Raw genomic sequence first — 26,606 nt, 5'->3', positions numbered from 1 at the left:
TAGACCATGCTACCTCTAGTCTAGACCATGCTACCTATAGTCTAGGCCATGCTACCTCTAGTCTAGACCATGCTACCTCTAGTCTAGGCCATGCTACCTCTAGTCTAGACCATGCTACCTCTAGTCTAGACCATGCTAACTCTAGTCTAGGCCATGCTACCTCTAGTCTAGGCCATGCTACCTCTAGTCTAGACCATGCTACCTCTAGTCTAGACCATGCTACCTCTAGTCTAGACCATGCTACCTCTAGTCTAGACCATGCTAACTCTAGTCTAGGCCATGCTACCTCTAGTCTAGGCCATGCTACCTCTAGTCTAGACCATGCTACCTCTAGTCTAGACCATGCTACCTCTAGTCTAGGTCATGCTACCTCTAGTCTAGGCCATGCTACCTATAGTCTCTAGGCGATGCTACCTATAGTCTAGGCCAGGGGTTCCCAAACTTTTCAGGCCGCGACCCAAAAATAACGGTGTCAGAGAGCCGCGACCCCCACTATTATAAGAGGTAAAAAAAAATAAAAAAAAATTATTTTTATTTTTTTCTTATAAATGGAAATGTATGGTTGAAACATGCACACGTTCAAACGCACACACTAATAAGCATTGGAGGCTTTTAACCAGGGCCGGACTGGGGAAATCATTCAGGCCAGGAAATAGTGCAAAATATAGTGCAAAATATAGCCCCAGTCAGGCTACTTTTTAAGCGGGGGGTCCCCCACCAGGACATTTCTTGTTACAAAAACTTCATTTCCTGCATTCTGGTGCAGGCATTTTTTTTATTTGTACCCTTTAAATGCCAGTGTTTGTGATGGCATCACAAATTATTGTTAAAAAACAGGCTATGTATGATTAGCAACAACACAGATTTTGATGGATTTTCAGTTTTTTTGTAATGTCAGATTGAAAATAATACAATATTTTATTCAACTTCAGCCCTGACCATAACACCACATATACATTTTATAATTCTAACCCTTTAAATGCCAGTGTGTGTGATGGCATATATTTGCAATATATCAAATGCAAATTTTTCTGGGGGGGGTTATTACAGGCTAGCATGTGTCAATGATTAGCAACAACAGTTTTTTGTAAGAGTCCTGCCTCCACCAATCACATGCGGCTCCTTTTGTGTGTGTGTGTGAGAGCAAGAGAGAGATAGTTCTCCAACTTGTGTGAGTTGCAGTGATCTCCTGGTTGTTCCCCACCTAGGTTATCTAACTATTGCGCTGGTGCAACTAGAAACACTGTCCTGGCCTGCTTCTAAGTTCAGTGGCCTGACTGCATTAAAAAAAAAAATAAAAAAATGTTTTAGATATAATATATATATATATTTTTTTTTTAATCATCTGGCGACCCCACTGCGGCGGCTCGCGACCCTCCTGTGGGTTGCGACCCCGACTTTGGGAACCCCTGGTCTAGGCCATGCTACCTCTAGTCTAGTCTAGGCCATGCTACCTCTAGTCTAGTCTAGGCCATGCTACCTCTAGTCTAGGCCATGCTACCTCAAGGTCTTGCACGGCCATATTCCAAACAGCTTCAACAGACGACTTCCCAGAGGGTTCTGTGTAACAGACCATCCAGCGGGCCAGGTTAACACACACACACAGCTGATGTCTACCTGTGGCACTTCGATGTTGTCCGTTGGTCGTATGGTGGCATCTTTGTTGCTGCGCGGGTCGAACTCAAACGCTGCTGTGAGCACCATGGCCAACCCTGGAGTTTAGGACACGGTGAGGTCAACTAGGGCGAGGACGACACAGCTAATACAGTATGTATCATATATCTTTTTTTTGTGATCAAATATTTTTATTAAATTTTTTCAAACATGAAACAAAGACATATCACAATACAATAATAATAATACATAAAAAGACATCCCAATGCAACAACTTAACACAACAAGACAATAATTGAGACAAAAAACACCAAAAACTAAACGAAAGAACAATATACATGGGCACTGGCTCGCTCACCCCCCCCCCCCCCGCTCACCCCCAGACCTCAATATGCATCATATATCATATCCAAGGCTGAAACGCAAAACCTCCTATCTGAAATGTTCACTTTTTTGGGAAGAAAATTAAAAAAAAAAGGTGTTTTCTTGCAGAATGCCTTTTTTATTTTATTTTTATGATACGCAATACAATATACTGCTTTTGGAAAATGGATAGGAGGTTTTGCGTTTCAGCCATTGATATCCATTTTCCAGAGTCTTTGGCATATTATTGGCATAGTGAGCTGAAACGGTGGAGTGCATGCACTAAAAGAGCAGGTGGCGTCATTGGGAGGAGGCGCTACGAGACTCACGTTTCATGTTCATGTTGGGCGTCTTGTACATGAAGTGCATGAAGAGCTGCGTGGTGTTGATGAGGATCTGGTCTCCACTGTAGCGGATGGAGCGGTACCACCACGTGCCCTGAGCAGAAGTGCACACAAAAAAACAGTGAGAAGTAATAAGAGAATATCTAAATATCTTTAAATCTTTCAAATCATTTTTACACTCAATTTAACCACACGTGCAAAATATGGCATCATCACGATTGATCTTGTGTTAATACTTACGACAACGACAGGAAGGATGACCATGAAGGCTAGGCCATAGACTAACAGCACCTAAGGAAAAGAGACAGACAATCCATTTATTTATAATTGTAAATAAGACTAACTAACCAGTTTAAGTGTTAACACATTGTGCGCCAAAAACGTGTATACTCGTTATTGCCCGCCATGCGTTGTGCGCCAACAACGAATAAACTCGTTTTTGGGATCAATATTTCATTTTTTCGCCATGGCATTCATAATTCACCCAGCCTCCCTCCGCTGCTGCAGCTGGACCCTGTCTGATATTGCAACGCCTCAATACCGCCGCCTGGTGGATGTCAGGCGAGTTACACTCCAAGCCAAACCGGAAGTGGCGCTCGGTGCATCGAGGAAATTCCTCCGGCAGTAATATCTTGTAGTGTGGATCTAGATAGATCGCTTTCGAAACGCAATAATCAATATGATTTCGGCGTTTATTGCGTCATACAAACGGGAAATGGATCTAGCAGATCGACATCAAATAATTGGAATATTTTTCCTCCAGTCTCATCGGCGAACGGTAAGAGGAATCCAACGTTATTTTCAGCCCGATTGTTTATTCATTTCACGTCAATCCATCTGATCAACGTATCAACCCATAGTAAAAAAAGACGCTACTGACGATCAAGGAATTATAAACAACCCCCCCCCACCTTTCCTTCAAGCATGATGAAGCATAATTGTATACCGATCATATACATTTGAATTTTTTAATATAGCGTGTATAGCAGGGGTAGGCAACCCTAGGCACGCGTGCCCGCGGAGGCATTTTCATTGGCACAGGGGGCAGCATAATAAAAAAATATATATACGGTATATACTTTTTTTTTTTTTATACTTCGCTTTGAAATATTAGTGAAATATTTTGCACTGTTGTCGCATTTATCTTGTTGAAATCCTCCCACAGGTTCTTTTTTGTAAGTTGACTGTTTTGCACACCCCTATGACAGCTATACAGCTGTTCCCATGGTGCTCAGCTGTCAGCAGTCAGCTGGCCTCCCGCACCCGCGCGTAGTTCCCAAGTAATCAAAGTGCTGCGGTTGCATTCTGTATGTGCCGTCTTTCATGATGGCAACCCCCGCTAAGAAAGTTAAAGCAAAGGAAATTCGGGCATTCCAGCCCTCGTGGACAGACGACTACGGGTTTGTGTGTCAGAAGGACCGTGCTGTGTGTACTTTTATGTTTAGAAAATGTAGTTTGCAGAACGTCAGGTGTGAAACGCCATTTTGAGACGAAGCATCAAAAAAGTTAAGGCAGAATCGATTAAACGTGCCGTGGCCAGGTATGGAAAGCAAGCCAGCACCCTCAAAGTGTTCACGACTGCTAAAAACCATGCAACTGAAGCAAGCTATCGCATTGCTCATTGCATTGCGAAATGTGGAAAGCCATTCACTGATGGCGAGTATATCAAGGAGGCTTTTCTCTGTAGCTCAGATGTTTTGTTTGAAGGCTTGCCAAACAAAGAGACAATCAAATCAAGGATAAAAGATATCCCCATGTCAGCTTGAAGTGTCGAGCGACGCATCAACGAAATGTCAGAAAATATCAGAGAACAGCAACCGGCTGGATTAAAAGATGCTCCGGTGTGCAGCTTAAAGGGACCAACTACAGCCCCCAGATAACAGAGCTCAGTAAGGCAAAACTGTTTGTCTGCATTGCACCCCCGCCCGAACTCAGATTTAGGGTTGATACAACCATCATAATAATATTGTTAATAATAACAATAACAATAATGATGTAATAATGTAAAAATTATCATAAAAAATACCCGATTATGAGAAATGTTACGATGCATGGAATATTGTTGATATGGCACAGGCACACTAGTTACAACTATATTTCAAACTGGCACTTCATGTCAAAAAGGTTGCTGACCCCTGGTGTATAGGAAAGAAATGCCAATCGATAATCTATCATATGCGTCAGGGCCTATAACTCGCATTTTAGGAATTACTGCAGAAAACCTTAAAGACATACTTATATTCACGACTGTATTAACACGACAACGTATGAATGAAAAAATATAACGTTCCCACACGATAGATAATAAACGAACGATAGATAATCGATGTTGAATGGGCCATAGTAATGTCGATATAGCTATAACTTAAGAGGGAAAGGGAATCTTAAACAACCAATTAGGGGTGGACGGTATGGTCTAAAATTTATATCACGGTATAATTTGAAGCATAGACGGTAACGGTATATATCACGGTATCAGTGTTTCCGTTAGAATAAATTTTTTTGCCTGATAGGCAGGCTATATAAATAATGACATCCTCAAGGCATGTAGATTTATAATATTTTAACTTAAAACTAGGCTACTTTTGCGTATAAAGTCATATTCCAAATAAAATAAGTCCCGAGTCCGTGCTGCTCCCATTGCAAACAGCCGGGCTGGATGCTGGATTTTGCTAGAAGCATATGTAGCTGCAGAGCCGCAGAGCCAGCGGCGCTTTCAGGTCTGGTCACAGCTTTCAGCCGTTGGGTGGGGGGGGGGGGGGGGGGGGCGCTGTTGAGCGGACCTGACCTGAAAGCGCCGCTAGCTCTGCGGCTCTGCAGCTGCATGCTATTCGCAAATCCACTGCTGCAGCCGTCCTCCCGCTGCAGCCGTCGTTATCATAACACTACACGCATATCATAATGTTTACAGCAAACTGTAGTTGATCACCAGGTATGTTTTATTAACGTAGAATAATTCATATAAGAAAAACATTAGGGACATCTCTTACCTTTCTCCACTGGTTAAAAATGCCAGGAACTGAAATTGAAACTTGCTGTGCGCCGCAGTGATATGCGTTTATTATGAAATGACAATTGCTAGGGATGCTCGATATTGGCTTTTTTACCGATACCGATATTCCGATATTGTCCAACTCTTAATTTCCGATACCGATACCGATATATGCAGGGTTTCCCCCCAAAAAAACAGAATAATTTCAGGTAACTAATAATTTCACTGGATGCATTCAAAAGGCTTTCTAAATGTAAGCATTATCTGTGCAAAATATGATAATTAAAAAAGTTAAAATTAACATTACATATCTCTTGTTGTTGAATTAAACCAACATGCATACTTTTGACAATAAATAAAATAAGAATTGGTTCTTACTTGCTTGCCTGGGTAAATAAAGGTTAAATAAATGTAAAAAAAAAACATATATATATATATATATTGTTATTGTTTTTTTGTTTTTTTTTACCGATACCGATATTTTCCGATATCACATTTTACTGCCGATATCGGCCGATAATATCGGTCGGCCGATAATATCGGACATCCCTAACAATTGCGTGTTACACGGCCACTGCGCGAAGCCTCCTAAATAACTTTTTCCAGTTATCTACTAATTCTATCTATTTTTAGGGGCAAATGCGATTGAAATAGTCGCGCTGTGGTTAAATGACATGACGTCATTGCTATTTTAGAGCTGCTCTACCGGTTACACGGTATAGTCAAAATCCATACCGTAGAGCAAATTAATACCATTTATACCGTATACCATTTATACCGTCCACCCCTACAACCAATGGTAAACACCACGCTGAAAAGCATGTGCATATCGGTGTGTGGAGTGAAGTTGTGGAATAATTTACCCGAATACATCAAACAGAGTAAACATGTGGCACAATTTAAAAAGCAGCTACAAAAAATACACATTGGAAAAATACAGAAATTAGTATTGAGGATAAACAAAGTTATGTTATATTGTGTATGTAGTGATGTACTATATGCACTGCTGTTAAGTGAATCAAGTTTTTATCTTTTCTTGTAATCTTTTAATATAAGTCAAAGTATATTCTATATTGTAATACACTAAATTATGTTATATCTAGTCAAATTAATGGAAGAACAAATATAAATGTAAGGGGGTAGGGATCAATAAGCTTAGCTTCCCTCTACTCCTTTTTTGGACATGTCTGCTAACCAAACACATTGCTCTTGACCTTTTGTTTATAATTCCTTATTTTTTTCTTTTTTTTTATGTTTTTCTTTTAATGTTTTATTAATTTGTTGCTATGATTGTTTGGTTCGACGGAACAAGATATCGTGAGTTGTTTGGAGAAATATGGAGAATAACATGTCCAAAAATAAACTTTTTCATTCATTCATAATATTTAAAAAGTTATAGCCCTGCAAAGAAGGTAAACATCTCCATAGGGTTACAGCTAGAGATGTTCCGATACCATTTTTTCCTTTCCGATCCGATTCCGATACCTAAGCTTTGGGTATCGGCCGATACCGATACTTATCCGATACCAGTGCATACATAAATTTAAAAAAAAATATATATTATATAAATTTTTTATAAATATAATTTTTTTTTTTTTAACAAATACTGTTTTATATATACTGTTTTTTAGTAATAACTAGAAAGTAATGGTATTTATTCAACAACAGGTGATTGTATAGATTTGTATTGGTATCATTAATCAATGAGTATGGGGCTTCAGCACTGCAGATATACCCTACTCCAATGATCCACACGGACATTATACGTTGCTGCACTCGCTACCCACTGGCTCTGCAGATATACCCTACTCAGTCTGTCTACAAGGCTCCGTTGAAGTAGCAGAGGATCTGTTGTGATTTTTGCACAATAAATATTCAACATTCTCTTTTGAGACTCCGCCTCAGACTCTTATCATTTGGCACTAAAAGCTAAACATTGTCGCCGATATGGCTGTCCGCAACATGTCATTAATTGTGTACGCGACGTGCAATTGTGCAATGACGACGTTACCGTTAGCTAGCATGAGCTACCGGTATATGGGAAGACCATAGAAGACTGTAACGTTACTGGTGACATTGTGATTTAACTTGGAATACTCCTTTGCCAACTTGCTGTACTTTGCTTGCAGGTCTGCAGCCATTATTGCTGGATTATATGAATAGCCCCAACTTTAGCCAAGGTAATGTTAAAGCTAGCTTTCGGTTAGCTGTTCAATGCTAATAACACCAGCCACCAAGCGAACCCATGAGCTCCCCGTCAACACCGCTCTGTCGGGACGATGACATTTAAGAAAGTATCTGCTGTTAAAATGACAAATGGCATTGACACTTTAATCGATTAAGCACACGTTTGTTTTATAATGCTTACTCAACAGACCACAGTGTTGTTGATAAATTACGTCATATGGTATCGGAGCGCAGCATTAGAGGGTACTCGCCGATACCGATACCAGCATTTTAGCCAGTATCGGCGGCTTTTCCGATACTGGTATCGGTATCGGAACAACTCTAGTTACAGCACTGGCAGACTGGGCCCAAGGATGGGTACAATGCATGGCGGACAATGTGTTAAATGGACTGCACATTTAATGGAAAATGAACTGCAAATATACAGTATATTGCTTTTATCCAAAGCGCTTTACAACTTATGCCTCACATTCACACACAGACAGCAGAGGCAACCGTGCAAGGTGCCAACCTGCTCATCGGGAGCAGTTAAGAGGCTTAAGTGCCTTGCTCAAGGACACTTTGACACACTGCACGGAGGAGCCGAAATCGAACCGGGAACCTTCTGATTACCAGGCGACTGGTCTACCTCCGGAGTCACTGTGGCCCCCCCGCTTAATTATTTAAGGTAACCAACTTGCGTCTAGCCACGCCCCCGCGGCAGCATTATGTAGCCGTAATTCCCCCTCTTTTAACATCGACGGTTAGCTCAACTGGTTCGCCGCCTTGCTGTGGATCCTGCGGTGCGTTGGTGACAAGTTCGAATCCCTTCAATTTCTTTTTTAACGTGCATTCTTTCGCCGGTTAAGTTTAGGCATTGTTTCGGAGTTGGTTAAGGTTAGAAGGGTTAAGTTTAGGCGCCGTTTCGGAGTTGGTTAAGGTTAGAGTTTGTCTTAGAGCATGGCAATATTCTTTCGGAGTTGGTTATGGTTATGGTTAAGTTTAGGCATTGTTTCGGAGTTGGTTAAGGTTAGAAGGGTTAAGGTTAGGCATTGTTTCGGAGTTGGTTAAGGTTAGAAGGGTTAAGGTTAGGCATTGTTTCGGAGTTGGTTAAGGTTAGAAGGGTTAAGTTTAGGCGCCGTTTCGGAGTTGGTTAAGGTTAGAGTTTGTCGCAGAGAATGGCAATAGAATGCAGCCTATTTCCGCAATGCCGCTCTCTCGCGCTGCCGCGGTCACATGGGCGTAGTGGCCAATCAGAGAAACGCTGAACACAAGTTGGTTGCCTAAAATATTGACGCAGCCCCCCCCCAGTTAAAGGTAGATTCCATAACGCCTTCAAAACAGTGACCTCTAGGCAAAAGAGCCCTGCGAGGTATTGCACTTTGTTTACATTTAGTTTGTGTTCCGTTTTGTGTGTGGAGGTGAGTTGAGAGGTCTGGAGAACCTAGGCAGAACCTGAGGTGCAAGAGCAACCGCTCCTCTATCCCACACATCAGGTGCTGCAACGGTGGTTCTGGACAATCTCTCCTCCCTCCCTCCCGCCTGGCGCAACGACACCCCGGTGTTGCTGCAGCCGACTATCGCATACGGTGTCTCAGACATACTGTAGTCGACATGTGTCAACAAATGTACATGCCTGTTTGAATTTATGTTGTGCCGTTGTTACTGTAAAAAATGTATGATTGTGATATGATGATTGTTTAATGAGACGATGAGCTGTATGCGTGTGTCACTTGAATTTCCCCGTGAGGGATCAATAAAAGTTATCCTTAACTTAAAACAAACAATGTGAAAAAAGTGCAATACCAAGAGGCACACTTCTCCCGGCATTACAGAAGCTAGCTTTAAATAAAGTAAAATATAAAAGTACAGTAAGAAAAGAACACTATGGCCTGATGGTAATTTATACAATGATTCTTTTTTTGCGTTTATCGCTTTTTCGTCGCATTCATACTTGGTCAAGTTCGACCGACAGAAGCAGGCTGAAAGGGTTCAGATGGGGGGAAAGACACTCTGGGAAAGGCACGGCTGCCGTCCGGGATTCGAACGCGCTCAGCCCCAGATCCGCGCGAGCGCGGTTGTCCACGCCGCTGAAATAGCACTCGCGGTACGTGGTGAGCTACTGGAGCTCCCCTATTTGTCAATCTTTAAGACTTGATGTGTCCAGCACTGGTAGGAGGCACGAAGGAGTGACTGGTTGTCTTGTTTTTTCTTTTTTTCCCTTTCTGTTGAGGGGAGGTATATATATATATATATATATTTGTATTTATTTTCTTTTTCTTTTGTCGTTGTGCATATCTGATGTCTTGATTTAGTCTGTTCTGTCTGCTTCATTTGTATATGTGTTAAAACATTGAATACAAATAATATCAAGAGAAAAGAACACTAAAATCTATCACAACATACCAGCATAGAGTTCTTAGAGTCCACGATCCACGCAGGCAGAGCGATACCAAAACTGGTCGCTGGAGAGAAAGAGAAATTGATTAGGCAACGAGACAACGTGCGCTATTCCCCACATGGACGTCAGGAGGGGTTCATTCTATCCAACAGCACATGCTGAATTTATGCTCAAATTATGTAAATGTGTGTGTGAGTTTGCAGGGTTTGAACTCACCTCCTGGACCATCTGGGTTGCCATACTGTTCCCAGTTCTGTCTCGACTGTTCATTGGTCAGACTGTAGTGAGGGGTGGGGGGTCAAATTGGGTCAAATTAAGTAAATAAGTGGTGCAGTTGGAAATCACCCAGAATACAGTGTGTGTGCCACAAGACAAAAGGGATGATTATGGCTATTTTCAACATATACCATATTTTTCAACTGGCATTATATGAATCTATTCACACCAAGATATGACAAAGAGAAGTTACTTTGTTTCAAAAGAGCAGCATAGCAAGGGATACAAAAAAGATACAAATATGAAAAGGATAAAAAGGTAAGAAATATACAAAAAGAGAAATGTAGATACAACATAAGCCAAAATGTTGTACAGAATATGTATGTACGTAGGAGTATATGATACATGTATATAGATATCTACAAGTATATAATGTAATAATAGTATGTACAGGGTTAGAGTAACAGTTAAGGAATAAACCAGGGCCCTAGCACAGGCCCTAGACATACATACAGCCCTAGGCTGCGTGATATGGACAAAATAGTTAGGCCCCTAGAATATCCATATTTCTGTCTTTGCAATAATAGGTAGATACTAGAGCTGAGGGATGTGGCTCAAATATCAATGTCACAATATTTCTCTTAGTTTTGCCCGTATTCCGTTTTCCAGCTAAGTTACAATGCGATATATGACAATGTTTTTATACAATCGTCGTGGTGCAATTTAAATTCAAAATGGCCTATTTTATCTATTCAAATATTTACCATTGTAATACTGCTGCAAGGAACAGGTTTTTGATTAACATACACACACACAGTGGATGACGGTTTAGTAAACCTCCACGATGGTATACATTAGGGCTGCACGATTCTTGCTAAAATGTGAATCACGATTTTTCTCGCTAAGAATTGAGATCACGATTCTCACAATTCTTATTTTTTCAATAAAAACATTTATTGCACTCTCTTAACACTTTCACTGCCACTCACGAGATATCTCGGGTTTCCGATAGTTATGTTGAAAGCCACTCACGAGATTTCTCTGATTTTTTACTCCACATTTTCCAGTCCACTGATGTAGCCGGGGTTATCACAGTTCATTCTGGAGCCTCTGAGACCCACGGAATCATGTACTGCACTGTACACACGTTGGATCCATACACTTATCGATTTTTTCTAATGGTGATCAGGAATTGGAATATACCAGTTGGATACCATCTGATGTCAGGTAAGGAATCTATGTTATCAGTGTTAGGATAATCAGACTAATTTTGATGAAGATATAGGCTGTTTTGTGAAATAGGCTCTTTCGGTTTCACTGTAAAAGTCCAAGAGGAAATGAACACAGCGATTATCCGTGCGCGGCTCGAATGTGCTTGCGTGCACGTATAATATTGATCATCTAGCGTTTATTTGAAAACGATTCATAAATAGGCCGACAAATATCAACGTTCTGGAATATTCCAGTAAAAGACGATTATCATAGAATGGTCTAGAACAGGGGTAGGCAACCCTAGGCACGCGTGCCTGCATAGGCACACAGGGGCATTTGCATAGGCACAGAGGGCAGCAGTAAAAAAAAATAAAAAAATATTAAAGTTATAATTTTTTTTTTTTTTTTGCTTTGAAATATTATAGTGAAATATTTTGCACTGTTGTCGCATCTTGTTGAAATCCTCCCACAGGTTCTTTTTACTACCACATATTTAATTGAGACCCTTTATTTGTTTATTATTTCAATTTAGCTGGAAATACATTGCTACATCATTCAGTAACATTTGCAGAGCCTTATAACAAAAACATTATTACGGTCACCATTGTGACCAGTGGGATTAATCAACACATTTTATTATTTATTTTTCTATTTCATTGAACATTGCACATGTTAAAAGCAAACACACAGCAGACACACAGAGGGAAGCACACACAGCAGACACACAGCAGACACACAGCAGACACAGAGCAGACACACAGCAGACACACAGCAGACACACAGCAGACACACAGCAGACAGACACACAGCAGACAGAGCAGACACACAGCAGACACACAGCAGACACACACAGCAGACACACAGAGGGAAGCAGACACACAGCAGACACACAGAGGGAAGCAGACACACAGCAGACACAGAGCAGACACACAGCAGACACACAGCAGACACACAACAGACACACAAAGGGAAGCAGACACACAGCAGACACACAGAGGGAAGCAGACACACAGCAGACACAGAGCAGACACACAGCAGACACACAACAGACACACAAAGGGAAGCAGACACACAGAGGGAAGCAGACACAGAGCAGACACACAGCAGACACAGCACACTCAGCAGACACACAGAGGGAAGCAGACACACAGCAGACACAGAGCAGACACACAGCAGACACACAGAGGGAAGCAGACACACAGCAGACACACAGCAGACACACAGCAGACACACAGAGGGAAGCACACACAAAGGGAATCAGACACACAGCAGACACACAGGGCAGCAGACACACACAGGACAGCAGACACACACAGGGCAGCAGACACACAGCAGACAGACAGACACAGAGGGCAGCAGACACACAGCAGACAGACAGACAGACACAGAGGGCAGCAGACACACATCAGACAGACAGACACAGAGGGCAGCAGACACACAGCAGACAGACAGACACAGAGGGCAGCAGACACACAGCAGACACAGAGGGCAGCAGACACACAGCAGACAGACAGACAAAGAGGGCAGCAGACACACAGCAGACAGACACACACAGGGCAGCAGACACACACAGCAGACACACAGGACAGCAGACACACAGCAGACAGACAGACACACAGGGCAGCAGACAGACAGACACACAGGACAGCAGACACACAGCAGACAGACAGACACAGAGGGCAGCAGACAGACAGCAGACAGACAGACACAGAGGGCAGCAGACACACAGCAGACAGACAGACACAGAGGGCAGCAGACACACAGCAGACAGACAGACACACAGGGCAGCAGACACACAGCAGACAGACAGACACACAGGACAGCAGACACACAGCAGACAGACAGACACAGAGGGCAGCAGACAGACAGCAGACAGACAGACACAGAGGGCAGCAGACACACAGCAGACAGACAGACACACAGGGCAGCAGACAGACAGCAGACAGACAGACACACAGGGCAGCAGACAGACAGCAGACAGACACAGAGGGCAGCAGACACACAGCAGACAGACACACAGAGGGCAGCAGACACACAGCAGACAGACAGACACACAGGGCAGCAGACACACAGCAGACACACACAGGGCAGCAGACACACAGCAGACAGACAGACACAGAGGGCAGCAGACACACAGCAGACAGACACAGACACAGAGGGCAGCAGACACACAGCAGACAGACACACACACACAGGGCAGCAGACACACAGCAGACAGACAGACAGACAGAGTGCAGCAGACACACAGCAGACAGACACAGAGGGCAGCAGACACACAGCAGACAGACAGACACACACACAGGGCAGCAGACACACAGCAGACAGACAGACACACACACAGGGCAGCAGACACACAGCAGACACACACAGCAGACAGACAGACACACAGACAGACACAGACTCACGCAGCGTAAGCTTTGGTGATCCTCATGAAGGTGGCGGCGTCTCCACCTTTGTCGGGGTGGAATTTGAGGGAGAGAACACGATACTGTTTCTTGATCTCCGACAGAGATGCCCCCTGAACACACACACACACACACAGACACACACACAGACAGTTAGAGCAAATACACAAAACAGCTGATGGAACGGAAGTCACAATAATCAATACGCTGATACTCAAAATAAATGAAATCTGTACACCGGTATATTGCTATATTTGCATGCCGATATTATATCGCTTCACTGACGCCAAGTATCTATATTCATTCATATCTGTCTGAATATACCGGCATACAATCCTTCTATATACCTACTAACCCATACAACTCTGTATAAACCGTATATATATATATATATATATATATATATATATATATATATATATATATATATATATTTTTTTTTTTTGTATTCTGTAGATACTATATCTATATCTGTACATATCCCTTACCTACTCTTTACTAGTTTCACTGCTGGCCAGTATGACTTCTACCATAGTGTCTTCATAGCTGCATCATAGGGCTGGGCGATATGGAAAAAAATCATATCGCGATAACGATATGATAATGTTATCATATTTCTCGATATCGATAATTATCGAATTGTTATAAGTATTAATTTTTTTTTTTTTTTTTTTTTACAACAGATGTATGTTTATTTTGCAGCAATTCTTTGTCATTGCCGCCATCTTTAGTGTTACATCCCCTCACACTCCAGTTCTCAGGCTGCAGCTGGTTTAAAAGCTAAAGTAAACTGGCTTCTCTGCTGGCTGTGGCTCCAGGGGAGTTGAACAGTTCTGGCTCTGCTAGTTTATTTTCGATCTTTTGGCGCTTTTTTGGTGGACAAACCACCGCACATGTGCACCGTGACTGGAGTCTAGTTCTGCTAGCACACATAGCCTACTGTGTACAGACGGTTTCAAACTGTATTTTAAATTAGAAAGCAAACAAAATAAATGGACAAGAGAAAAAGAAATCTGAATTTGGTCAGTATTGTCATTTGGACAAGCAAAGCCATTACTTTAAGTTGCAGGCAAGAAAGACAAGTCTGTCCACTGTCTCTGGTTTTAAAACTGCCCTGTTGCAGGTCACAAAAAAAAAAAAAAAAAAAAAAAAGATTTTTCGATTTTATTTATTTCGATATTTGATATCGATTATTAAAATATATCGCGATATTTATAGTTATCGTTATATCGCCCAGCCCTACTGCATCACTATACATATTAATACTACAACTCTGTACATACATCTGCTTAGCACTATTACTCAATAGGACAAATGTATATACCCAGTTTAATCACCTGTACATTGTATATTACTATTGTACTTTACTGTCAATAAAGACATCATTTAATATTCAATATAGAACCATTGATCTGGCATGGTTCTATTGAATATTAGATGTCTTTATTGATCCGATATGGTTCTATTGAATATTAGATGTCTTTATTGATCTGGCATGGTTCTAGGGCTGGGCGATATAAAGGTAATGATAAATATCACGATATATTTTAATAATCGATATCGCATATCGAAATAAAAAAAAAATAAAAAAAACGTTTTTTTTTTTTTTTACCTGCAACAGGGCAGTTTTAAAACCAGAGACAGTGGACAGACTTGTCTTTCTTGCCTGCAACTTAAAGTAATGGCTTTGCTTGTCCAAATGACAATACTGACCAAATTCAGATTTCTTTTTCTCTTGTCCATTTATTTTGTTTGCTTTCTAATTTAAAATACATTTTGAAACCGTCTGTACACAGTAGGCTATGTGTGCTAGCAGAACTAGACTCCAGTCACGAGTCACAGTGCACATGTGCAGTGGTTTGTCCACCAAAAAAGCGCCAAAATATCAAAAATAAACTAGCAGAGCCAGAACTGTTCAACTCCTCTGGAGCCACAGCCAGCAGAGAAGCCGGTTTACTTTAGCTTTTAAACCAGCTGCAGCCTGAGAACTGGAGTGTGAGGGGATGTAACACTAAAGATGGCGGCAATGACAAAGAATTGCTGCAAAATAAACATACATCGGTTGTTAAAAAAAGATTTTTTTTTTTTTTTATACTTATAACAATTCGATAATTATCGATATCGAGAAATAAAATAAAATCATCATATCGTTATCGCGATATGAATTTTTTCCATATCGCCCAGCCCTACATGGTTCTATTGAATATCCAATAGAATAGAACCATGTCAGAGCAATACAGATATTTAATATTCAATAGAACCATGTCAGATCAATAAAGATATTTAATATTCAATAGAACCATGTCAGATCAATAAAGATATTTAATATGCAATAGAACCATGTAGGGGTGGACGGTATAAACGGTATGAATTTGCTCTACGGTATGGATTTTGACTATACCTTGTAACCGGTAGAGCAGCTCTAAAATAGCAATGACGTCATGTAACCACAGCGCGACTATTTCACTCGCATTTGCCCCTAAAAATAGATAGAATTAGATAGATAATAGATATGTGCAAACTGGAAAAGGTTATTTAGGAGGCTACGCGCAGTGGGCATGTCAACACGCAATTGTCATTTCATAATAAACACATATCGCCGCGGCGCACAGCAAGTTTCAATTTCAGTTCCTGGCATTTTTAACCAGTGGAGAAAGGTAAGAGATTTCCCTATCGTTTTTCTTATATGAATTATTCTACGTTAATAAAACATACCTGGTGATCAACTACAGTTTGCTGTGAACATTATGATATGTGTGTAGTGTTCTGACGGCTGGGCAGCGCGAGCTGGATGCTGGCTTTTGCGAGAAGCATATGCAGCTGCAGAGCCGCAGAGTAGGGGCGCTTTCAGTGCAATACTCCAATTCAGCCATTGGCAATTCAGGCGTTGGGTGGGGGGCGCTGTTGAGCGGGTCTGTGACCGGACCTGAAAGCGCCCCTACTCTGCGGCTCTGCAGTTGCATACTGTTGGGAGCAGCACGGAGTCTCGACTCGGGACTTATTTTATTTGGAATATAATGACTGTATATGCAAAAGTAGCCTAGTTTTAAGTTAAAATATTATAAATCTAGATGCCTTGAGGATGTCACTCTTTATATAGCCTGCCTATCAGGCAAAGAAAATTATTGTAACGGAAACACTGATACCGTGATATATACCGTTACCGTCTATGCTTCAAATTATACCGTGATATACATTTTAGACCATACCGTCCACCCCTAGAACCATGTCAGATCAAGACTTAAAAATAAAAACAGGTACCTTGGTTTCTATTGAGAACCTTCCGATCACAAACTGTTTACGTTTACGACATGTATCCCAGCAAGGCCCTCTACTGTGCTGCTAACTGAAAGCTCTCACTGATGAAGAATATAACAGACTGTGTGTGTGTGTGTGTGTGTGTGTGTGTGTTTGAGAAAAAGTGAGTGAGAGTGTGTGTGTGTTTGAGAGTGTGAGTGAGTGTGTTTGAGAGTGAGTGAATGTGTGTGGTTGAGAGTGGGTGAGTGAGTGTTTGTGAGAGAGAAAGAGTGTGAGTGAGTGAGTGAGTGAGTGAGTGAGTGAGTGAGTGAGTGAGTGAGTGAGTGAGTGAGTGAGTGAGTGTGTTTGAGCATAAGTGTGTTTGAGAGAGAGACACCATACCTGGTCCAGGTTGAGGACTTCATAAGGATTGTACTCCTGGTATTCTCTATCTAGTTTAGACACCTTGTAGGCTAGCAGTAAAAACACTGCCCAGCCCAATAACAAGGCTCCTTTCCTGCAGAGGATGACAAAACAAAACATTAGCACGACCATGTTGCCCGTTTTATATCCACGTTTTAAAACAGTTAGTTGACTAAGAAGAACACATTTGTATTTACAAAGCCTGGGGGATGGTCTCACACACACACACAGGCACACACTGGCACACACAGCCCAGTTTTCTGCTGTTGGCCACTGAGTAGTTCCACTGGAGCAGTTGGGGAGTCGGTGCCTTGCTCAAGGTATGTCAGCGTTAGATGTTGAGGGATGTTGAGGGCAACCGCTGTCCCCGTACACCTGCCCCAGTAGACCTGCTGACCGCTGTCCCAGTACAGCTGCCCCAGTAGACCTGCTGACCACTGTCCCAGTACAGCTGCCCCAGTAGACCTGCTGACCACTGTCCCAGTACAGCTGCCCCAGTAGACCTGCTGACCACTGTCCCAGTACAGCTGCCCCAGTAGACCTGCTGACCGCTGTCCCAGTACAGCTGCCCCAGTAGACCTGCTGACCACTGTCCCAGTACAGCTGCCCCAGTAGACCTGCTGACCACTGTCCCAGTACAGCTGCTGACCACTGTCCCAGTACACCTGCCCCAGTAGACCTGCTGACCGCTGTCCCAGTACACCTGCCCCAGTAGACCTGCTGACCGCTGTCCCAGTACACCTGCCCCAGTAGACCTGCTGACCACTGTCCCAGTACAGCTGCCCCAGTAGACCTGCTGACCGCTGTCCCAGTACAGCTGCCCCAGTAGACCTGCTGACCGCTGTCCCAGTAAAACTTTAGGTTAGTTGTAACGTTAGTTTAGGTTCGTGTTAACGTTAGATAATGTACAAAATAAACGTATTCCGCTGCTATAGACGTCGCTCTTTTATTTTGAAACCCCCCAGAAAGGAAGTCATTATATTTGCTTGAGTGTCCGGTTGCTGGTTAGCTCCGTTAGCGTGCAGGATATCAAGACCAGCCATTGGAATATTGTTTTCTAAATTGGGGAGGCTTTTAATCGTCAAGGTAAGAGGATTTTAAGTCATGGTATCCATAAACTTCAATCGGTTCGGATCCTTTGAATGAATGAGAATGTCAACAAACACGGCGACACGTTGAAATCACTGACTGCGCCCAGAGGAGTGGTTCGGCAAAAAATAGTTCAGAGTATATTCGCTTAGAAAACGTAATTGTCGAATTCAATTATTTTTTATTTCTCCACGTGGTAAATACACAGGTCACAACATGTTTACAGGAACGTTTTGGAGTTGTATTTGGAGTGTATTTCGTGACTGTAGGGCACTGTAGGGAACGTCAGGGTACAAGTCTGACCAACATCCAGTGATGAAGCTAAGCTACGCTAACAGAGCGACTGTTCCCTAAGCCTATAATGCACGCACAGATAGAGCTGCCGCGATTACCGCAGTATCGCTGTTACATCACGGCCACCGCAGAGTAGGCTGAATACCGCGTCACCGCTGTTTTTTATAATAATAATAATAAATTACCCGCCTCTCGTTGGGCTTGCGGCTCTGCAGATATACCCTACTCATCTATCGAGGTTCCAAGCGACCCTATTGGGTACCAGAAAAGTCACGTGAAACATTGCAGACCACTGATTGGTCAGAAGAGAGACGCGTCACATGTTGTAGCGTCACCACCAATCGGCAAGCGCGTATTAGGTTTTTACTTCCTGAATGTCAGATCATCACAACACGGCTAATAACGTTAGCTTTAACTCTCCGCCGGAGTGGACTACGATCGCTCCTAAGGAGTACTAAACGAGACATAATGATTTTACTGTCTGCAACAAATGTTATAATAAAAGCCCTTCGTTCTATACACTTGTCTGATTGAAAACTTTATTAACAGACCGCAGAATGGGACAACTCAGCACGCTCTGAGCAAAGAAAGGAACTGAGATATGAATAGAGTATTGCTTGCCTTGCTATTGTCCGGTAAATACGCTGATGTTATTGAACGTATAACTATATAATGTTAATGCCACAAAACGAATGCCTTTATTATAAAGTAGTAACTTTATAGTAATAATAATAAGAAAGGGTCGGGGGGGTTAGGGGTAACCACCCCTGCCCGCGTCACCGAGTGAACGGCGCACGACCAGAGGGTAAACTTCGAATCCGTGTTTCACTTTCAATAACTAATGCGTGCTTGCCGAATCCCAAACAATATTCATGCTGCAAAGTCATCCTCTAAAAATAGACATTTAGACTAGAGGCAGGCTATATGCTATAAAGAGTAGACTACTACTAAAAAAAATGCATTCAAACTTTTTTTTTAAATTTTTTGTGTGCATGCGGTAATAACCGCGGCGGTAGGAAATATTTTGCAAATTTGTGCGGTAAGGAAATAATCAATACCGCGGCAGCTCTACGCACAGAGACAAAAAAGGTATGTATCTTCTTGTCTAACTCCAGGAAAGATGTTAAATAAGCTAATTTCCCAAAATGTTGGAGTTTTCCTTTAAGTGTGTGTGTGTGAAAGGACTCCATGTCTCCATGACAATGGTGAACCTACTACTATGTTGCATCCGTTACCGTGGCGACCGCTCACTCGTAGCTTGTGTCGCTCAAAGCCATGAAGAAACACTTGAGGTGTTGCGAGCATCCATTATCAACACCCTTATCAAAGCAATTTGGGTAGAGAAAAAAGAGAGAGGGGGAAAGAGCGAGGGGGGGGAGAGAGTGAGGGTGAAAGAGAGCGAGGGGGAAGAGAAAGAGAGAAGGTGAGTCACTGTGTTCTTGCTGAGTAATGTAAGTTCGTACTCAATCCATTGTATATTTTGATAATTGTTTGTTGTTAATCAATCAGGCTCTGTGCAACCCCATTGGGTTTGACTTGAGCAGCCTGTGGTAATTAGTCCAATCAGTCAGAGGCAAAGCTTGTTTAAATACATTTGCCTGTGCACACATTTCTCTAAAACCTGAGCTGACTTCACTGTGTTCTTGCTGAGTAATGTAAGTTCGTACTCAATCCATTGTATATTTTGATAATTGTTTGTTGTTAATCAATCAGGCTCTGTGCAACCCCATTGGGTTTGACTTGAGCAGCCTGTGGTAATTAGTCCAATCAGTCAGAGGCAAAGCTTGTTTAAATACATTTGCCTGTGCACACATTTCTCTAAAACCTGAGCTGACTTCACTGTGTTCTTGCTGAGTAATGTAAGTTCGTACTCAATCCATTGTATATTTTGATAATTGTTTGTTGTTAATCAATCAGGCTCTGTGCAACCCCATTGGGTTTGACTTGAGCAGCCTGTGGTAATTAGTCCAATCAGTCAGAGGCAAAGCTTGTTTAAATACATTTGCCTGTGCACACATTTCTCTAAAACCTGAGCTGACTTCACTGTGTTCTTGCTGAGTAATGTAAGTTCGTACTCAATCCATTGTATATTTTGATAATTGTTTGTTGTTAATCAATCAGGCTCTGTGCAACCCCATTGGGTTTGACTTGAGCAGCCTGTGGTAATTAGTCCAATCAGTCAGAGGCAAAGCTTGTTTAAATACATTTGCCTGTGCACACATTTCTCTAAAACCTGAGCTGACTTCACTGTGTTCTTGCTGAGTAATGTAAGTTCGTACTCAATCCATTGTATATTTTGATAATTGTTTGTTGTTAATCAATCAGGCTCTGTGCAACCCCATTGGGTTTGACTTGAGCAGCCTGTGGTAATTAGTCCAATCAGTCAGAGGCAAAGCTTGTTTAAATACATTTGCCTGTGCACACATTTCTCTAAAACCTGAGCTGACTTCACTGTGTTCTTGCTGAGTAATGTAAGTTCGTACTCAATCCATTGTATATTTTGATAATTGTTTGTTGTTAATCAATCAGGCTCTGTGCAACCCCATTGGGTTTGACTTGAGCAGCCTGTGGTAATTAGTCCAATCAGTCAGAGACTAGCCCCCTACAGGTGTGGGACAATATTCAATAGGGATTTAAGTGTAGTCTATCCAAGCGCCAGCAGAGCGCCGGCGACCGACTAAGACAGACAAAGACTTGGAGTTTTCCTGCTGGAGTTAACCGAGGAGGCAACCGAGTGCACTAGAGTATCTACTGCCCCTCACCTGCCCTCCTCTAGCAGGCCACTCCTTTGTACCTGCATTTTCTGGTCTTGCCTTGTTAGCTTGTCAACTTACTCGACCCACTGGTTTTAGCTCATTAGCTAAACCTTCAATCGGCTTCATACACATAGCCTTTAGCAGCTGATCCATAGTACTTCGTATCTTTATTTGTTCCTGCTCTACCTGGTGTAATCATGGCTATGTGTTCTGTCTGTCCCTCTCTCCTAGAAAGGTTAACTCTGTTAGAGAGTCGTGTCCTTGAACTTGAGTCAGGAAAACAGTCAGCTTTAGACGTCTTGGACACTACAGGCTTTTCTGAGGAGCCTCTAGCGGGGTCTTCTCGTCTGGAGAGTCCCAGACATAGTGCTCAGGACAAGGCCTTTGCGCCCACTACGAAGCGGCAGTGTAACCGCTCGGCCTTGGCCTCAACAGCACCTGCTCCGCAACATGATTTTACACGTGTTGCGGGTTCCGGTCCCAGTACGCAGCCGGTTCCACTGCAACCCCGTCGTTCCGTCCTTGTGATTGGCGACTCCATCACCCGGCATATTTTGCTAGACAAGCCAGCCGAGATCAAATGTTATGGGGGAGCCAGAGCTACAGACATTGAAGCCAACCTGAGATTTCTGGCGAATAGCATAGTCAAGGCAAAAGGTAACCCACGTATCACACCCACTGAAGATAAATTCGACCATATTGTTATACACGTCGGAAATAATGACTGTAGGATGAAAGTCTCTGAGGTCACAAAGATCAACATAGTTAGGCTTTCTGACCTCGCCAGAAAGATGAGTCGGCATCGAGTAATCTTCTCTGGCCCCCTGCCTGTAAACCGGCATGATGATGAGTTCGTGAGTAGGACAGCTTCTCTACACCGATGGCTGGAAAAATACTGTAAAGAACAGGGCTTAGGGTTCGTGGATAATTGGTCCTCTTTCTGGGGGCGCCCTGGCTTGCTGAGAAAGGACGGCGTGCATCCTAACATGCAAGGCGCCTCTCTCTTATCTCGCAATATAGACAAGATTATAGCTTCGGGCTGACAGCCACCCCACAAGCATGCCAGGGTGCAGGCTCTTAGCGAGCCTGCTAGTCATGCTAAACTGATGGACCCTGCCAATCCTTATACCTTTCTTGCTCGGTCCCTCCTCCACCAGGCTCCCCACTCCTCTCTTTCTATCTCTACCCCTAAACCTGTATACCCAATCAAAACTAGAATATCCCGTTACGCTCCGCTTTACCCAGCTCGTCCTTGTGCGATAAACCATGCCAACTTAATTGCGATTAAACCTACCCACATGGCTGAAAACCGCGCTGCTAAGTATACAGAGAGTGTGAAGGTTGGCCTTATCAACATCCGCTCTCTGCCAACCAAAGCTCTTTTGGTAAATGAACTGATAACAGACCATAGTCTCGACCTATTTGGCCTCACTGAGACATGGCTTAAACCTAATGATTTTCTGCCCTTAAACGAGGCCTCACCCCCTAATTTTTGTAGCTCCCACATCGCACGCACCTCCAAGAAAGGAGGCGGAGTTGCTCTAATTTATGACTCTAAGCACAACTTTACATCCGACGCAAACTGTAAGTTTTCCTCGTTTGAGGTGCTCCTGTTGCATCCCTCTCCACCCAACAGAAAGTGTGGCGGTCTGATTCCTACCTCCACTGCATCCTTTGTAATGGCTGTCCTATACCGCCCCCCAGGCCCTTACACCCTCTTCCTAGATGAATTTTCAACTTTCATCTCTGAGCTTGTTATGCGCTCAGATAACATTTTAATTGTTGGTGATTTTAACATTCATTCCAATAAAACTCTAGATCCCCTAAATAAGGCTTTTACCGACATCATTGACTCTGTCGGTCTCATTCAAATCGTTGACCAACCCACTCACAGTGGTGGGAACACCCTTGACCTAGTCCTAGCCCGCGGTCTCACTGTGTCAAATTTGACCGTCTCCCCCTATGTTCCTGCTCTCTCAGACCACTACCTCATCAAATTTCAAATTGATCTGACGGTTTCTCGCCCAGACAGTGTAGAATCCTACATGAGCCGTCGTATTAACGCCTCAACTGTCCCAATTCTAGTTAACTGCCTACCAGACACCCTCTCTCCCTTCCTCTCTTACTCTGGCCCCCTTGATCTCTTTACAGACAAACTTAATGCCGCCCTTCGTAGCACCCTCGACATTGTCGCTCCCCTTAAACCTAAAATTAAACGTGCTCCGCAAAAACTAACTCCCTGGTTTACGGAGGAAACGCGCTCCTTTAAAAAGGCTTGTCGCAAACTTGAACATAAATGGCGTTCGACCAAACTCGAAGTATTCCGCCTCGCCTGGAATGATAGTTTACGTAACTACAAAAAGGCACTCTCACTTGCCAAAACCTCTTATTTTTCCAGGCTCATAAATGAAAACAAAAACAACTCAAAGTTTCTGTTTGACACAGTTGCAAAACTTACGCAGAAACAACCAAGTGCCCTAAACCATGCGTTCTCGGCTAACGAATTCATGACATTTTTTACCAAGAAAATTGACCTCATTAGAGATGAAATTGTTGCTTTACTCAACAATCTGAGTCCCTCCCAACCCTTGACGGGCATTCCCCCTGACTTTGATTCCAGTCATACGCTATGCTGCCTTGAAAACGTCTCACTTAGTGCCCTCTCTAAACTGGTTGGCGCGGCTAAACCTTCAACCTGTCTGTTTGACCCTCTCCCAGCAACTCTCATCAAAAAACTCTTCCCAACTCTAGGCCCTGCCCTACTCAATATCTTCAACACCTCTTTGTCTACTGGCGTGGTGCCCCTGGCCTTTAAATCAGCCGTCATTAAACCATTACTTAAAAAACCGAACCTCGACCCTCTAATCTTGAAAAATTACAGACCTATCTCCAATCTCCCATTCCTATCCAAAGTGTTAGAACGGATCGTCGCAACGCAACTTACTGACCATTTATCAAACAATAATCTTAATGAATCATTTCAATCTGGCTTTAGAGCCTTACACTCCACCGAAACGGCGGTTACCAAAGTCACAAATGACTTACTGCTCTCTCTTGACTCAAACCTCACCTCTGTGCTCTTATTGCTTGATCTCAGTGCAGCCTTTGACACTATCGATCACTCGATTCTTCTAGGTCGGCTTGAGAACCATGTTGGCATTCGGGGTCTCGCACTAGCTTGGTTTAAATCCTATTTAACTGATAGAACACACTGCGTGGTCTATAATGATTTAACATCTGAGACCCTCCCAGTGCAATGTGGTGTCCCACAAGGCTCTGTCCTGGGCCCTTTGCTATTTTCGATTTACATGCTACCCCTCGGCGATATCATACGCAAATTTGGCATAAACTTTCATTTTTACGCTGATGACACCCAATTATATATACCTATTAAGCCAAATGATTCCTCCCAACTACAAAACCTTGAGGCCTGCTTGCTTGCCGTCAAAAAATGGATGTCGCAAAACTTTCTACTCCTTAATGCAGATAAAACTGAGATGTTAATTGTTGGCCCCCCAAACCACAGAGGCCTGTTTCAGGACATCTCCCTCAACTTTGATACCTGTCATGTATCCCAGAGCTCCACCATAAAAAACCTCGGAGTCATTTTTGATTCCTCCCTCTCATTTAATGCACATATAAAAAATGTCACCAAAATTGCATTCTTCCATCTTCGTAATATCGCAAAAATACGCCCCATTTTAACTCTGGCTGATGCTGAAACCCTGATTCATGCTTTTGTCTCATCACGTCTGGACTACTGTAATGCACTTTTTTCAGGCTTACCTAATTCAAGCATCAAAAATCTTCAACTCGTGCAAAATGCGGCTGCACGGATACTAACTAGAACTAGAAAATTTGATCACATCACACCAGTTTTGTCCGCCCTACATTGGCTTCCTATCCAAGCCCGCTCTGACTTTAAAGTGCTACTCCTCACCTACAAAATTTTAAATGGGCTTGCACCGCTCTATCTATCTGATCTCATCTCCCGATACTCGCCCGCTCGTGCTCTGCGCTCACAAAATGCGGGGCTTCTATCGACCCCTAGGGTTAAAAAGAAATCCGCCGGCCACAGAGCCTTTGTCTACCGCGCTCCCTACCTGTGGAACAAATTACCTGCCGTCATCAGGGGCGCCTGCTCTGTCGAAGCTTTTAAATCCCTGCTTAAGACTCATCTTTTCTCTCTCTCCTTCAACCTACCTTGATCTCACCTGGTCGGGGACTGACCTTTAGATTAATCTGTGTAGTTTAGTTATGGTACAGGGTACTACATGGTACCACTGGATAGTTTACTATAGGGTAGTTTAGTTAGGGTACAGGGTACTACATGGTACCACAGAGTACTACTTGGTACTGCATGGCATTACAGGGTACTACATGGCTTACATAGCTCTACATGGCACCACAGGGTACTACATGGCACTACAGGGTACTACAGGATACTACGGGGTACTACATGGCACTATGGGGTACTACATGGCACTACGGGGTACTACATGGCACTACAGGGTACTACATGTCTGCTCCTTTGCAGCACCACAAACATGGGAACTCTCTAACTCTAACGACCGGAGTGTTGAATGTCCCGTGACTAAGACGGGGAGGACGTGACCCTCTTGCGCCGCCCCTGTGCCTCAAATAGATCCGCTATCAACTCTATCTTTAATCTTTCAAAATGTTCAGTTGCTATCGCTATTAGCTCTATCTTTAATTTTTCAAAATGTACAGTTGCTATTGCATGCACTCATCTGTGTTTCACCACACACATGAGTGCATGCTTACCAACTGTCCGTCTGCAACACTACTATCACCGACATCTAAGAAGGGAGATCCCCCCTTGAACGGCCCTTCTAAGGTTTCTCTCCTCCACATTGCCTGTGGAGCTTTTTTTCCCTATTGTTAGGTTTTAGTGAGTTTTTCCTTACCTTCGCGTGGGGTATGTCTGGGAGTGCTTGCATTCTTTCATTTATTTGCATTCATCTAGTGTTCTTGTTCTGTTCTTGACTTATTGTTATGTTGTCTTCTTGACTTGTTTAAAGAAGACCTGTACGGCCCATGGGGACATTAACGTGTGTTGTCGGGCCCTATAAA

General features: G+C 43.0%; 1 protein-coding gene across 1 annotated transcript in view; it reads right to left on the bottom strand.

Moving 5' to 3' along the window:
- The window catches only part of sec63 (SEC63 homolog, protein translocation regulator), a 110,409-nt gene that overhangs the window by 73,941 nt on the left and 9,862 nt on the right, over positions 1 to 26,606 (bottom strand). The window contains exons 3-9 of the mRNA XM_084315353.1: positions 17,353 to 17,467; positions 13,714 to 13,826; positions 10,097 to 10,158; positions 9,886 to 9,944; positions 2,562 to 2,612; positions 2,307 to 2,415; positions 1,618 to 1,712 (exon numbers count right to left, since the gene is read on the bottom strand). Coding sequence (XP_084171479.1) covers positions 1,618 to 1,712; positions 2,307 to 2,415; positions 2,562 to 2,612; positions 9,886 to 9,944; positions 10,097 to 10,158; positions 13,714 to 13,826; positions 17,353 to 17,467 — 604 coding nt within the window. The remainder of the gene's footprint in view (positions 1 to 1,617; positions 1,713 to 2,306; positions 2,416 to 2,561; positions 2,613 to 9,885; positions 9,945 to 10,096; positions 10,159 to 13,713; positions 13,827 to 17,352; positions 17,468 to 26,606) is intronic.

This window comes from Notolepis coatsorum (genome assembly GCF_963971535.1).
Source record: "Notolepis coatsorum genome assembly, chromosome: 5".
Taxonomy (NCBI): domain Eukaryota; kingdom Metazoa; phylum Chordata; class Actinopteri; order Aulopiformes; family Paralepididae; genus Notolepis; species Notolepis coatsorum.
Note: the sequence above shows the minus strand (reverse complement) of the source record. Positions and strands in the feature narration are given on the sequence as shown.